The 17,144-nt window shown below is 42.9% G+C and overlaps 1 protein-coding gene across 17 annotated transcripts in view; it reads right to left on the bottom strand.

Moving 5' to 3' along the window:
• Nucleotides 1-17,144, bottom strand: part of nrxn3a (neurexin 3a) — a 300,820-nt gene that overhangs the window by 226,896 nt on the left and 56,780 nt on the right. For all 17 annotated transcript variants that reach the window (XR_009424802.1, XR_009424801.1, XR_009424800.1 and 14 more), the window contains one exon: nt 998-1,299. Coding sequence is in view for 14 of the 17 variants with exons in the window: in XM_059518721.1 (XP_059374704.1) it covers nt 998-1,299 (302 nt within the window). In the remaining 3 variants the exon portion in view is untranslated. The remainder of the gene's footprint in view (nt 1-997; nt 1,300-17,144) is intronic.

Raw genomic sequence — 17,144 nt, forward strand, 5'->3', positions numbered from 1 at the left:
AAAGCTGTGGTGAAAAATGGGATGAGGACATTTTAAAGAAAGGAAGAAATCCCCGAAATACAAACCCCAGTCTGTTTAATTTTTTATGAAGCCATGAAACCCCAAAAAAGAGAAAGAAAGAAAGAAAGAGGGCCTAGGAAACACAGGGTAAACCCAAAAAAGGACAATAAGAATGATATCTACCAGACAATGTAGTTTGTTTACCATAGCGTGTCCAATACCTGAATGCTTTGAGAAAAGGGGGAAGAAAGGAAATTAAACAATGAACAAAAGGGTTGTTAATAAAATGAAAAACTCAAATGAAGTCATGATGAGTAGCACATTAGTTTAGGTTCTGGTTAGTAAATTAAAGACGATTGTCAATGGTTCATGAGTGGTTAGTCTGGGTCTGAATAAATGTCATCCAAGCAAAGCATATGAGTGAGAGTAAGAAAAGGTGGTAAAGAAAAAGAAACAGCGGATTCTCCAAAGAGCCTGTGGCATTTGTAAAGGCATGTCTCTTGTTGCCAAAATCTTCAAGTGTATACTCACTTCCAGAATATGTTTTTCACCAATAATTTTTTTTCTTCTTTAAAAACACATTTCGTTTTGATTTTTAAGTCCTTTCTAACGTAATGTTTCATAACGTGTTGTTTTCTGCTAGGTCAGTGAACGCTGACCTCCCTCTAGTTGCCTCTTTGTTGTGATTAATTTGGTTTTTGACTTTCCTTGGGCAATTGCTTAGGGTAATTCTAATGCATGTTCTTGGCGTGATAGTAAAACAGCTATTAAAAAAAGTGAAAAAACAAAGTCACAGTCCTAGTGGATCAGAGCTGAAATAGCTTGTGCTCAACTCAACATCTCCACAGACGCCTGCGCAAAAAGCGACATCCTTTTACTGCTGAGGTGCAAAACCACCTAACCACCAAAAATAGTTGCGTTAGCATCTCAAAGAACCTAAAACAATTGAAAATGAATTAGATCATAACACATGAAATTCCAGCTGCTTTAGCATTACCTGTCTGAGGTTGCGTGTGACCTTCACGTCATGCCAGTTGTTGTCGTTGAACTTGCCATTGACAGGCTCGACAATGGCCTCGAAAGCTCCGGAACCCAAATTGATGACCAATGAAACGGCCCCATCTTTCAGGGCCAGGTTGACATAGTCTGCTGACTTTCCGGTGTGAAGGATAAGGCCATTTCTTTGCCAGGTCTTGAAGGACAATGTGATCTCATCACTGCTGCTCTGGATGGGATTCTGAGACAAATCGTAGCAGAAGTACTCAGAACCACGGAAAGTGGCTACGTTCTCTTCTCGTGCTATAAGAGAGAAAAAAATAGGATTAGGACTTCTTGAAATTAAACAAACCCAAATATACGAGTCACAAAATGAGATGAGATGACACATGGCCGAGTGTGGGCAGCAAAACACACAAAGAGGTTGTGCATTTAAAGCCAAAGATCTGGTGAGATCATCAGTGAGATAATTTCTCTTGTTGAAGCAAATACTGTACGCACTAATGTTCAGTATTTTTGTTGCACATCTTAGTCATAATCACAAAAATTCCAGGATTAAGAAAAATGGTCTCTTTATGTATAGCATTGGTTACATTTGGTGTCAGCAGAACTAGAAAGTAATTTCAGAGGTGGAAGATGAAAGAATACGAGGCGAACCTTTGAAAACAGCAATTTTGATATCAAGTTAACTAAAAATGTAGTTTTAGTGATTGCATGCCAAGATCCCCATTGGTCATTGTAATTCAGAGTAGATAATCTACAGCATCCACACGTATGGAAATACGTTTACTCCTGTTCCCTGTGGTCCCCAGGCCATTAATCATCAAGCTATGCTGGTGTGGCTCAGAGGGGTGCAAAAATACACATAACTAATGGAAATTTCCTCAAATCCAACACTGGACATCATTTATATCAGGCAGCAAGAAAAGGACCACAGCACTTATGGCATCATCGATTTATCAGTGCTTCACTTGGGCCACCATTGGGTCGATATATTCTCCAGCTAAATGTTGACAAAACAATCCAGTCTATGCTCCACCTCAGCGATCAGCATTAGTGGATGTAGCATGTGTTTTAACTGACCGGGTAAAGACATCCTGACCTGTTTTTCACTGGACTAAGGGAGCCTGAGCAGACTGCAGGGTTGCAAAGTAGATTTTCTCATCAGGGCTAGGGCTGGTGCCCAGCTGTGATACACTTCACATTGTAATAAACTCATGGTTAAGAACGGAGCAAACTGACTGACTGCGGAACATATTGGAAACACATGGGACCCTGATGCAGCTGGTGAACACCAACACAAAAATCCACTACTTCTGTGCAGTCAGAGAAATTATTTATATTGTATAGCTCATTACAAAGCTGAATGAAACAGATAAATGAAAGATGACTGGATGGATAGTGGGAAAAAGTTTGGTCCAGCAGAAGAGGGTGGTGTATCATCCATGTGTCAAAAACTGGCAGTTATATGTACTTGGCTACTCATAGTGCAAATCCCAATGCTGAAGAGACTTTCAATCCATTAATATTTAGCTAGACTGTATAGGAAAAATAAAGAGAGCTTAATGTCCAGCCTCTGGAGATTACTGGACCATGCCAAAGAGGGTCAAGGAGTTCCCTACCAACGATAAAAAATCACAACAACAGAAACTCACAGACGTTTAACAAAACAGGTCTTCCCAGGTCTTCTATTTAGACCGACTCTTTATTGCTAGTCCACTTAGCATTCATGACATTCACAATTCAATATAAATGTAATATGAATAATTTTAATAGCAATAATTTTCTAATAGGGCTGCCCCCTAATAGTCGACTAAACATTAGTCGACCAAAATGTACTCGGTTACTAAACGTAACCTCGGTTCTCTCTAGAAGAGCGAACGAGTACTGCGTCTTAGCTAAGACGCTACGGGAAAAGTCTCTTTTCACGAAATAGTGAAGCAAAAAATTATCCTTAATTTTGTATTTTTGTAAAGCGCATTTGCAGCAGTACACAGCCATAGGCGAGACGGCTCGTTCGCTCATTGGCTTGTTCTGCGGCAACTGCACAGCCTATCCAGCGCAGGCTGATGCAACATCAGACCAATAAGGGCGCTTCGCGCCCTTCTTGCCACTTCCCGCCAAAACGGGTGTGGCCCAACCTATAAAAGGAGCTCGAAAAGGCTGACTCACCTGATTTATTTCATCGCCGAAGCGAACCAGAGTGAATCGTACGCACGGCAGAGAACGCAGTACTCGTTCGCTCTTCTAGAAAGAACCGAGGTTACATTTAGTAACCGAGTACGTTCTCTTATGAGAGCTCTCTCGTACTGCGTCTTAGCTAAGACGCTACGGGAACCCAATGTAAAACGCCGTGCGCGCAGGGATCACACACCAATAAACCTGAATCAACGCCCAGGATTTACAGTGCACAGTCACCTGAGGGACTCACAGAGAGTCCAGGACAGGAAGGGGGGAAGCCCTCCGTCCCATATCTAGCAACATCTGTAGATGCGACAATATGACATCACACAGCCGAGGCAAGGCATGACCAATGTGGCAATGCGGGTCTTACGCAATACTGCCCATATAACAGTCGGCAGCGCATAACGCTCATGAACTCAGAATTCCCCTCAGGGCCCTGATTCGACTATACCGACAGCAGCCTTGCTTGCAAGGCGGGAACCTCCAGGTTATAGAACCTGATAAATGTAGACGGCGAGGCCCAACCTGCCGCCATACATATATCCTGCAAGGAGATCCCAGTAGACCACGCCCACGACGAGGCGACGCCCCTTGTGGAGTGTGCTCTGACGCCCAGCGGGCACTGAAGGCCCCTGGAAGCGTAAGCTAACGCTATGGCGTCACCTATCCATCTGGATAGAGTCTGTCTCGAAACAGCCATTCCCTTGGAACGTCCACCGAACGAGACAAACATCTGCTCCGTCTGCCGAAAGGCAGCAGAGCGAGACACATAAGCTCTTAAAACCCTGACAGGGCAAAGAAGACTCGAGTCTCTATCCTCTCCTGACACCAGCAGGGCAGACAGGGCAATAACCTGAGCCCGAAACGGCGTGTTGAGGGATTTCGGCACATAACCGTGCCTAGGTTTGAGTATGACCTTTGAGTCATTAGGCCCAAACTCCAAGCACGACTGGCTCACCGAGAGCGCGCGCAGATCACCCACACGCTTCACTGAAGCGAGAGCCAACAAGAATACTGTCTTGAACGACAGATGCTGAAGGCTAACTGATTGGATAGGCTCAAAAGGGGAACCCTTCATGGCCTCCAAAACCGCCGCAAGGTCCCACATAGGGACTGACGGAGGTCTGGGAGGATTCAGCCTCCTAGCTCCTCTAAGGAACCGGATGACCAAATCATTCCTTCCTATTGACCGACCGAGCGCTGTTTCAGAAAACGCTGCGATGGCCGCCACATAAACTTTGAGCATGGATGGGGCTCTGCCCTTATCCAACAGCTCCTGTAGGCAGGAGAGAACCTCCGTCACCTCACAACTAAGGGGTGAACATCCTCGAGCTGTGCACCAGCTGGAGAACACCGACCACTTCGAGGCATACAGACGTCGTGTCGACGGAGCTCTAGCCTGAGTGATGGTATTTAGCACTCCCACTGCGAGATCAGCGGGTAACGGTTGAGCGCCCACACATGGAGGGACCACAACTCTGGTTGAGGGTGCCAAATCGAACCCCTTGCCTGCGAGAAGAGGTCCCTCCTCAACGGTACTGGCCATGGGGCGACATCTGCTAACTGCATCAAATCTGGGAACCATGGTTGGTTCTTCCAAAGAGGTGCTACAAGCAGTATTGAACATCTCGTTTCTCTCACCCGTTCTATCACCTGCGGAAGGAGGGAGACGGGAGGGAAAGCATAAAGCGGGCAGCACGGCCATTTCCGTGACAGCGCGCTTTCGTTCTTGGAAAAGAACGCAGGGCAGTGAGCGTTTTCGTGGGACGCGAAGAGGTCCACCTTCGCCCTGCCAAATCTCTCCCACAACAGCCGGACTGTTTGCGGGTGTAGAGACCATTCGCCCGTAGGAACATTGTCTCTGGACAGCCTGTCTGGACCCAGATTCTGTAGCCCAGGCACATGCACTGCCCTCAGCGAACGCACGTTGCACTGAGCCCAAACCAGGAGGCGTTCCGCCAGCCTGTACAGGTTTCGGGACCCGAGTCCGCCCTGGCGATTTATGTAGGACACCACAGACATGTTGTCCGAACGGACTAAGACGTGGTGGTCCTTGATTTGGGGACAAAAGCGCATCAGCGCGTTCTCCACTGCCAGCATTTCCAGACAGTTGATATGATGGAGCTTTTCCCGCTCTGACCACAGGCCAAAGGACGGTTTGCCCTCGAGCAGCGCTCCCCATCCTGAAGTGGAGGCGTCCGTCGACACCATCTTCACATTCGGGAAGTCCCCAGGCTTACACCTGATCGGTACCAGCCATTCGCTGTCCAGGGTGCCAGAGCTGTGACACAGCTCTGATTGACCTTGAGATGCAGCCGGCCAGACGCCTACGCTCTGCGCGGCACCCGCGCCTTCAGCCAGAGCTGCAGGGGTCGCCTGCGGAGCAGGCCCAGCTGCAGAGCCGGAGATGCTGAGGCCATGAGGCCCAGCATCTTCTGACAGTGTTTGAGCAACACGGTCGCGCTGCAGCGGAAAGAACTCGCTGCGCGCTGAATGCCCAACACGCGCTGTGGTGACAGCCACGCTGTCATGGAACACGAGAACTATACCCAAAAACAGAATCATCCGAACGGCAAGACTGTAAACTGGTATGCCTGGCCCTCGAAGGCGAATCTCAAATATCGCCTGTGGTTTGACGCTATCTGTATTTGAAAATACGCGTCCTTCAGATCTATTGACATGAACCAGTCCCCTCTGCGAATCTGTGCGAGGAGCTTCCTGGTCGTAAGCATTTTGAAACTGCGTTTCATCAATGCCTTGTTCAGCTGTCTTAGATCCAGTATGGGCCTGAGACCCCCGTCTCTCTTGGGCACCAGAAAGTATCTGCTGTACAGCCCCCCCCTCGCTTTGAGCTTGAGACACAGGCTCTACAGCCCCTTTGCTCAACAGTTTTGATATTTCGGCCCGAAGTATGTGTGCTACTTCTGTTTTGACCGTAGTTTCGACGCGCGCTAAAAAGCGTGGAGGGCGTCGAAAAAACTGTAGCGAGTAGCCTCTCTTTATAATGCCTAGCACCCAATCCGAAACCCCTGGAAGCGCTGACCATGCATCTGCATGAATGGCTAAGGGCTGGATGCGAAGCACGCTCTGTTGACTGGGCAACGGCGGCGCTCGGGTGTGCTGTGCATTTGAGGCGGGGAGCGCGCTGATCACAGAGGGCAGATCGCTCCTCCTCGACCCCGTCCCGGCGCTTAACCGACTGGGGGAAGGCTGAGCAGGTCCCGTGGGACTCGTTATGTCTGCGAGTAACTGTGGGCTGCATGTGTGCACATTTACCACTTTCAACTCACTGTCTGCCTGTGCAGAGCGTACGTGCACGGGCCTTGTTTTTACAGAAGCCACGCGCCGTACGTGACATAGTGTATGTGGGCACTGGGGAGTGGGCACGTTTACAATGCGGCGCGCTCGACCGATCTGTGTCGATCTTATGTGCGCGAGCCCTGTGTGCAGGGCTGTGCTTACATGTGGAGATGGGCACTGAGGAGTGGGCATCGTCACTGCATTTATAGCACCATCGGCTGTGGCCGGACGAGCGTGCATGGGTTTCGTTTTTACAGAAACCACATGACGCGTGTGACATAGTAATTGTGGGCACTGAGCGGTGGGCACGCTTACTATGCAGTGCGCGCGATCGACTTGAGTCGCTTTTATGGGCGCAGGCCCTGTGTGCAGGGCTGTGCTTAATGCAGTGGGCACGTTTACAATGCGGCGCGCTCGACCGATCTGTGTCGATCTTATGTGCGCGAGCCCTGTGTGCAGGGCTGTGCTTACATGTGGAGATGGGCACTGAGGAGTGGGCATCGTCACTGCATTTATAGCACCATCGGCTGTGGCCGGACGAGCGTGCATGGGTTTCGTTTTTACAGAAACCACATGACGCGTGTGACATAGTAATTGTGGGCACTGAGCGGTGGGCACGCTTACTATGCAGTGCGCGCAATCGACTTGAGTCGCTTTTATGGGCGCAGGCCCTGTGTGCAGGGCTGTGCTTACATGTGGAGATGGGCACTGAGGAGTGGGCATCGTCACTACATTTATAGCACCATCGGCCGTGGCCGGAACACCAGAAATAACACTCTTTTCGTGAAACATCTGGGTAGCCGTGATAACGGCTTTTGTGTGCAGGCAAGCGGGCACTCGTGCAGGCTTGCACATTGCAGAAGACGCTGAGGCTGTCACAACTCTTGGAACTGCAACAGCGGCGCGCTTGGGTGAGATTGCTGGCTTCACCGCAATCCTCTGCCGCGGCTCCCGCGGTGCGGGGCGACGGCTTGAAGAGCGAGAACGGGGTCCCGAGCTGCGTTGCTGGCGCTGTCGCGATGACGCAGCTGGAGGCGGTGGGCGTGACTGAGAGCTCTGTGGGGCCGGTCTAGAGCAGCTAGCTGCAGAACCGGAGCGCTTAGGCAAGAAGTGCTTGAACGCCTGCGAAGCTTTCTGGTCCTCGGCGAATCTCTCCACAAACTCGTTGACAGATGATCCGAAAGGGCCAGCAGGAGTCAGCGGTGCGTCGAGGAACGCAGCGCGCTCAGACTCCTTGATGTCAGAAAGCGTCAGCCACAAATGCCTCTCAGCCACCGTAGCGGAAGCCATAACCCGTCCCATGGCCTGTGCAGCGGACTTAGCAGCGCGGAGGGAGAGATCCGAAGCACTCCTCAGATCCGCGAGACAGATTGCTTCAGGTCCCATCTCATCCAGCTTGCGGAGGAGATCGCCCTGGAAAATCTGCAGCGCAGACGCAGCCTGCCCAGCAGCAGAGAAGATCCGTGCGAGCAGCGATGACGTCATGCAGCAGGCTTTGGACGCTGCGAGTGGCACTTCTTATGGCGCTGCGGTGCAGCGGATGATGCAGGCTTTGAGAAGAACGCCCGGTGAGTCCTCAGAGTCACCATAGGCATTTGCTCGCAATGAGGGCAGCCGCCGTCAGCGAGCGCGAGCGCTGCATGGTCCTCACCCAGACAGGAGACGCAGATGGCGTGACGATCTCCTTCGCTGAGCGGGGCTCTGCACGAGCCGCACGAGGGCATCTTTAAAAAGACGCAGCTCTTTTTGTGAGTGTGCGTCGCAGGGCGAACACACACAGGATATAATGATACAAAGGATACTAAGGATATAGGCGCTGGACAGCGCAGCAGGAACGGCAGTGGAAGGCGGCGAGGCCAGCAGCTTCAGAATGGCTCGTCCCGCTGATATGCTTCTCAGACGGCGCTTGCTTCCTCCGTGATCCAGCGATGCGTGAGCTTCGCTGAAGAGATGAAAAATCAGGTGAGTCAGCCTTTTCGAGCTCCTTTTATAGGTTGGGCCACACCCGTTTCGGCGGGAAGTGGCAAGAAGAAGTGGTTTATTGGTCTGATGTTGCATCAGCCTGCGCTCGATAGGCTGTGCAGTTGCCGCAGAACAAGCCAATGAGCGAACGAGCCGTCTCGCCTATGGCTGTGTACTGCTGCAAATGCGCTTTACAAAAATACAAAATTAAGGATAATTTTTTCCTTCAGTATTTCGTGAATGAGACTTTTCCCGTAGCGTCTTAGCTAAGACGCAGTACGAGAGAGCTCTCGTAAGAGAACTATATTAGTCGCTTACTTGCTGGAAAAAAATAACAGCCATAAAAACCATAACAGCTGGTCTGTGTGGTAATTAATACATTGGTCAGGACATGCAAACATTAATTTCATTTGTCTATCATCTGAAACATGTCAGCATCATTACACGTTTGTGCAGAGTGTGGAAGCGGAATAGTAGCACGCTTAAAATGAATGACTATTTAGTCGATCAGAAATATCTTTAGTTGAGGGCAGCCCTATTTTTTAATCATAATTTTTTATAATAATAATGTTATTTTTTTAATCATATAATAATATAAAACATTTAATTACACAGATATACATTATATGTGTGTGTGTGTGTGTGTGTGTGTACGTATAACATATATATAACATACAAGAACAAAATACATAAGTTATGTACCAAATATTTATGTATTCCATTATGTATTAAATACACACTATCTATACACACAGACACATACATACTTGTACATTATATGTACTATATATAAAGTGGCATAACCTTCAAATCAGATTATTATATATATATTTTTTTAATAACAGCAATTATAACTGCATAGAACATACTGCAACTCTGTGTCAAGCCTGGTATATAAAGGGAATATTTCACCAGCATCTGTGACTTCCTGCACCCACCGAACTGCATTTCTCAACATTGTAAGTATGCATGCTGGCATGGAAGCCTTGTGCTGACACTTTAGCAGATGCATTATTACTCCACAGAGCATGGCTACCATTCATGGCGTGTTTCTGAAAGAGAGGGCCATCAAATAGTTCCCCGACATCTTATCTCCCTACTTCTGACTGACTTGGAGTGGTAACCGCATCCTTGAGGTCCTGCCACACCATTAAAGTACCTAGAGAGAGTACTGAACTGATCAATTATTAATTAAACAGAGTGTTGTTTTTACTGAAGACACCTCCACATTACTGCCAGATGTTACCCTACACAATCATCTTAAGCTCTGAATACTTAATAAGAGTCACCTTCCCACGCTGATATGATGTGGGATCACAGTGGGGAAAGTGGAAGATGATACATTGGGGCTGTAATTAAAAAAAAAAATCTAAATAAATAAAACTTTTTTTTTTTCTGGAATCAAAATAAATGAAGTACACGATCACAACCAGTAAGATTAGTAAGGGTCAGTAAGATAAAACATTTTTTTTTATATATACGTTTCGCAAACCAAGGCTGCATTTCTTTGATAAAATACGGCAAAAACTTTATTATTATTTATTATTAAATTAATATTGTAAAATATTATTACAATTTAAAATAAAAGTAACACTTTACAATAAGATTACATTTGTTAACTGTATTTAATGCATAAACTAAAATGTATAAATGCTTTTGAAGTATGTAAGGTCATGTTAACTAATGTTAACAAATAGAATCTTATTGTAAAGTGTAAGCAAAGCAACTATGTTCCATTTTAACCCATTTCAAAGTGAAATTTATTCCTGTGATTGCAAAGCAGAATTTTCAGCAGCCATTGCTCCAGTCTTTAGTGTAACATGATCCTGATTTGGTACTCAAGAAACATTTCTTATTATCTGTGTTGCTGCTTAATATTTTTGTGGATTACAGCTATTTAACCTTATATCTTAAAGACATTTTAACACGCAATAGGCTCAAATATGTTCAAATTATCAGACTATGGTTTTGTTTATTATTTAAGAAAACATGATCAATTTTGCATTGACAGCATTAATTATTTTTAACAGTCCATACCCCCTCCAAACAGTCCTATTTTTCCAAGCTCTGATATATGTAAAGAGACGGAAAGAGACAATTGGCCAACAGAATGAAGTGATCTGCTTCCAAAAACTATGTGTTCTTTTGTTTAACACATTTTTCAACATGACAATATTTTAGTTAAGGATAATTAGAAGACATATTGTTGGCCATGTAGTATACAGTATGTGGGATTCAATACCGGCCTTGCAATAAATCCAACTGAGAGGAAAATACTGAATAGCTACCATTTATTAATTCCTTTGTATTTGTTTTTAGACTTCATCCTTTATAAAGTTCCAAGCCTATCTAAAACTATCACACAGACTACTGTGAACAAAAACCAGAGCACAGAAGCACATTTCTCAGTTTCTGTCTCACCGCAGCACTCTTTTCAAAACAAACCTTATCTCTATAGATTTTTAATGAAAATCCTCAAGGGGGCAAAGGTACTTAATCTCCTCTATAATAGAGAACACAACAGAAAGGAGGGGTGAGGTTATGGCTGTGCGCGAGATAGTAAACGTGCTGAATTATGAAATCTTAATGAAAACATCCTTATTAGTCAAATCAGCACCAGGGACAGAGATTCTTATCGAGTCATAATTGCAATGATCCACTAAAGCTTTTTCCCTCCACTACACAGAGACGGATGGCGGTGGTTTGGTCAGAGATGTGCTCATGTGTAAACGTATCAGAGGCACATGAGTGGAGAAAAGAAGTGTCGTTAGAGAAGCCATTAAATCCAGCATGCTTTGGGGAGGAGACCATTAAAGGGTGAGAGCTCTCAACCTGTCAATCACATGTGAGAGGATGCAGGCAACTTTCTGACCAATTGGCCTCTCAACAAGAACAAAACTGGCATTTGCCACATAGTGCCCTCCACAGAAATATAGCCTCTGATGACAGACCGAATGGAAATGATAATGCCTGTATCAGAAGTGCTGACATTATATCAAATAATGACATCTTCAAGTGAAACTGAATATTCAGACATACAGATGGTTGTATCAAACCCAGTTTAAGAATGACGTAATGTTTTGATTGTGGTATATGGAGCAAGTGTGTGTGATCGTGCCTCATTGTGGGTGTGTGAGATGCCTAGCTAGGACAGGAGTAGTTAAGTGGTAGATGAATATTCAGTGGGATATAAAGCAGAACAAGACTTAATATTACCCACTTAGGATTTGATTGTTTTGTGAAAAAAATTGCATCAGCAGAAAAATCTGAGAAAGTTACATTTTGATGAAAGATTAGATTTGTATTTTTATTTTTTACAGATGAATTATGTATAACTAAATCAGGGACATTTTACAAAAAAAAAAAAAAAAAAAATGATAAACCTTTCAGTTAAAGGTCAAACTGCTGAAGAAAAAAATAATTGCAACACTGCTAAAATGATTTTTCTAAAAAAAAAAGATTATTAGAGCATCCTTTACAAGAAAATACCCTTTCAGTCTTCCTAATTTAATGTTACTTGTCGTTTCTTTATAATTAATAGTAAAATGTACAACTGTAGCAATTTCTTAGAGAAAATTGTTTCTACACCTTTTTTTTAATCACCTTTATTTTAGCACTTTATACAAAAGAGATTGATTCCAAGAAGCCTGTGTACTTTTCATTGTTTCAAAGAATTTGCTTAACCTTGATCAGAAAAAAAAATCTAATGACGAAAAAACGAAAACAAAAAAATGTGCAAACACAAAACACAAATGAAAAATATTTTTTTTTTTGATTTCATCATGTTATGCATGAAAAAACACTCAAAGAAAGATGTTCGTTCTAACATCAAACTTTATCTTAAAAGTGACCAAAAGATGAGCACATTCTTGCAGTAGAGTACATAATTAGAGCTAATCAATCTCTCTCAGTCTTTCTCTCATTCTCTGTCTCTCATTCTTTGTCTGTCAACTGAGGGCAGAGTTAAGGCTAATCTTTCCCTGCAGATCCAAAGGCAGCTTCCAGACGGTGTGGACCGAGCATCCATCATGCAGTAGTGATGGAGAAAATCAATAAAGAGGGAAGAAAAAAAACAGGGCCCATCTCCCTCAGGCTGACCTAGAGAGACCCTGTTGTGCAGGCCAAACTTCCATCCCGGACAGTTGCTGACTCACCAGCCTCTAGCAACCATATATTACAACCTCCAATTGTCAAACTCACACAAAACTGCAATCAAACCAACCCACAGCTATAATATTAGACTTACATTGTACAGTACCTTTTAATCAAATTAATCGATTATTCGAAATTGCAGAGAAATTCAAAAAGAAATTAAATGGCTCGCTCCTCTCTTTTGCAGCTTTTATCTGCTACTATTAGCGTTCTCTCTCTATTTCTCCATGTCTCTCAGTCTGTCTGCCTCCCCGCTGGTGTCTGGGTGCCAGTCTGCCTGTTACAACCACTAGGTAGAAGAATTAACCTGTATACACTGTGTGAAACAAAAAGCTTTACATGTTATTATTTGTCATTTCTTACAGTGATTACCAGTTATCAGGAAGTCCAAACACAATTAACATCCAAATCGTTTTATCCCTTGAACCTTCAACTCCACATAGATTATGTTAATGATGATATAAAACAGGATTTGTCAGTGATTGTAAAGATTGGATCAGATGTACAGATGGTCATATCTAGCCCGGTGTAAGAATGACGTAATGTTTTGATTGTGGTATATGGAGCAAGTGTGTGTGGTCATGCCTGATTGTGGGTGTGTGACGTGCCTAGCTAGGACAGGAGTAGGAGTGAAATCAGCAGGGAGTTCTGGACTCAGACCAGGTGCAACAAGACAGGAATTCCAGATCGGTCCATCTGTTGGTCTTTCTCAATCTTAAGTTCTGAAACACATTGTGCTTACACTAAAATCTTTATAAAAGATACATAAATGCTTTTGCCAGTTTAAATACAAAATGCATTAAAAAACACAATCAACATAAAACTTCATGCTATACAGCCAACTTTAAAAATGACAAAACTGTTATATGCAGCACTAGCTTGAGCATTTTAGTGGGATAGTTCACCAACAAAATGTATCCTCAGGTCATTTAAGATATAGATGAGTTTGTTTCTTCATTGTGACAGATTTAAAGAAAATGTGGCATTACTTGCTCACCTATGTATCTTCTGCAGTGAATGGGTGCCGTCAGAATGAATCCAAACAGCTGATTAAAAACTTCACAATAATCCACAAGTAATCCACACAACTCCAGTCCATCAATTAACATTATTTGAAGCAAAAAGCTGCCTGTTTGTAAGAAACAAATCCATCATTAAGGTATTTGAACTTGAAAATGTTGTTTCTGGCCAAAATACAAGTCAATAATCCACAATATCCACAATAACCCTCTTTTGGCCCCTCACATAAAAAAACACACAGACATATTTGTTTAGAACGGTTTTGGACTGTTTTCATTTGTAAACAGTGCATGTTTTGTACATATTTCTCTACTGATTCAGACAAGACAAAACATTTTCACTGAAGAAAGCAATATTATAGATAGAGGACTAAACCGTTTATTAGAAACATGTAGCTTTTCACTATACAATATATCAGTTGTTTTTTTTTTTTTTAGCTTTTTTAGTTTTTAGCTGTTTGGACTCTTATTTTGATGGCACCCATTTACTGCAGAGGATTCACTGCCGAGCGATGTAATGCAGAGGATCAATTGGTAAGAGTCAGATGTAATGCTAAATTTCTCCAAATCTATTCTGCTGAAGAAACAAACTCATCTACATCTTGGATGGCCTGAGGGTGTGTGAACTATTTATTTAAGCAAATTTTTCTGATAGGATGAAATTTTTTTCAAATGCTGAGAGGTAGATTAAACAGACTTCCCCATACCAGCAAAGCCTTTCTTCCTGAGAATGAGAGATGAGAAATGAAAAGATAACCATATGCAATCTAGTCCCTGTTAAAAGCAATGTTCTATCACCCCCGTCTGTGATGGGATAATTATCTCCTCACCTACCTCTATTTAGTGCAGCAAAAAAGTGAAACTTCAAGCTGATCACCTCTTAAAATGAAAAGAATTGCTGTGCCCCATTCTACTGAAATTGTAATTCCGCTTTTGAAAAGCTTCGGGATACTGTTTAAGCGTTTGCTTTCACAATCCAGAGAAAGCTATTTCATACTCAGCTAATTTAAATTTGCCAGTTCTTTTTGATCTCTGGCATTAAAAGTATTTCATTATTTTTTTCTTCATTATTTCAATTTTAGGTATGACGCTCAAGGATAGAGGAACCATCTAAAAAAGAAGAAAACAAAAATATTAAAGCACTAGCAGTCCAACTTCAGTAAAGGTATTCAATGATCGTATTAACTACAGCTGATGTAATGCCAATAAGGGTTGATGGTTTCTAGAAATAAAGTAACTTCTACAATCTAGAATTGATTTGACTTTAAGTACACTAATAAAAGAACAGCTGTCACTACAATTAATACTCCAATTGATAAAGATATATGAATATATATGATGTTTAGGGTTGGCAAGAATGGTAATGTTTTGTTGTTGTTGTTGTTGTTGTTGTTTTTTGTTACAAGTCTGCTTACCAAGGCTGCATTTATTTGATCAAAAACACAAAAAGCAGTAAAAATTAGGAATAGTATTACAATTCAAAATGACTTTTTTTTTTTTACATATATTTTACAATCGAATGTATTCATCCAATGGCAAACTGAATTTTTATTAGTCTTATTTTGTAACATTATAAATGTCTTTACTGTCACTTGATCAATGTATTGTACCTCTCCTTGCTGAATAAAAGTATGAATTTCTTTTTATTTAATATATATATATTATATAGTTAGATATACTAGGGCTGTGACGGTGGCTGATTTTTACCACCGCGGTAGTCATGGACTAACAACCGCCGGTGGCGCGGTGTTGATAAAAAAATTATTATTTTTTTTTTTCAGTTTAACGTATCAAAATATTTAACGTAGGGGCGGGGATGGCCACCCACTCACAACTGCTGCTTCTGTCACTTGAAAAGAAGTGAATTTATTGAGTCGCAGAATGACTGAACAGGAGACGTTTCAGACACGCGCTCCACTTCACTCTATTATCAGGTGCAAGTTAAGCGAGCGCGGAAAAGGTCCTGTGCTCAAAAATGCCGGTGCCGGCTTCCTTTGTGCGTATATCAAACTGCGAAATAAACTATGTGCAAGCAGTGTTGTGGTCAGTTAATTCATGGAATTACCAAAAAAGGTGATTAAAGCTGACTTAAACTGTGCATGCATGTAATATTTTATATATATTATATACAGGAGATATATTTATATATATATATATGTATGCACATGTCTATGAAATCAGACCAGCACTGTCTCACTTATCTAACACATCCTATTTAACTCGTCAGTTCGTGTTTATTTGAGCACTTCTGTCAGTGAACGCCGTCTGCAAAACACTAAAAGAAATATCAAAGAAATAATGCAGTTAAACAAGAAAGTAGCCTAAATAAGAAAGTTAAATACACCCTGTCCAACGGACGTGAGCGACGCAGCGCGACAAAATACTCATTATAATCAGTGATGCTACACGGATGCAGCACAACACGACATGATAAATCCCCGTCCGGTCTGTGAGGTACTGACACAGAGTTCAAATGTCATGTATAGACACTAGACAGACTAAACCTGTCGCAACGTGGTTGTGTTGCGTCCGGTTTACTTTTCCGCCACCAAGCAAGCTCAGTAACTAACTCTTCATCTGCACGCGCTCTCTTTGAAATAGGAATCATTGCCATATTTCTTGTTACCATCTTTTATTTATCGCTGTCTCGTTTTTATTTGGCCAGTTTGGAGAAAGCCTCACCAAACTTGACCAGCCAGCGTTTCTGATCACGAGAACTTGTGCAAACGCTGATGGGTGACATGAATGCAGATGACTCCAGATCGGTGATGTGGTATTTGCTTTCCCAACAAGATCCATCGCCCAACACTAAACTAATTTGATGAATGCATAAACTTTATTTTCCTGCGCTCAGATCTGCCAATCTAAAGGAAACACTGTGTTTGAGGTAATTTGTTAATTACCATAGATTTATAATTTGCAACTATTACAGTTATTACACTTTTATACAAAACTTTGTTTTATGCTTGCTATAGAGTTTGTGACATCACGTTCACTACTGCCGGTGGCAGTAGACAACCGCGGTAGCAACTGACCACCGCGGTGACGCGGTTGTCACAGCAACCATCACAGCCCTAAGAAATACACACATATATATACACACACTTTAAAATTCATAAAGTTTTATATAAAGAAATAATATTTTATAATACAAATATAAGATCATAAACCTCTGCATAATTTTCATCTATGTCCTATAGAAAAAACTGAAGATGCAGCACTGAAGATGCATTTTTTTTTTTTTTTTGCACCACTGGAGGTGTTGTTGTCTTTAGGAGTAATGATTCCACTAATGATACATAACACACACACATTTACTAAGCACAAGGATTCAATATGCACTAGAGGAAATGCAGATTCTTTCACATGAGTTCTTCTCTAAGATCTACATTCCCTGAAAATGTCATGTTCCACAGTATCTACAATCCAGAGCTATAGTGACATTTCCCTCTGAAAGGCTTTGTTTCTGCCGCTGTAATTTGGGGTAATGGCATGTAGGGGTTGATGTAATCATGAAAAAGGCTAAAGAAA

The sequence above is a fragment of the Carassius carassius genome, chromosome 31 (genome assembly GCF_963082965.1).
Source record: "Carassius carassius chromosome 31, fCarCar2.1, whole genome shotgun sequence".
Classification (NCBI taxonomy): Eukaryota; Metazoa; Chordata; class Actinopteri; order Cypriniformes; family Cyprinidae; genus Carassius; species Carassius carassius.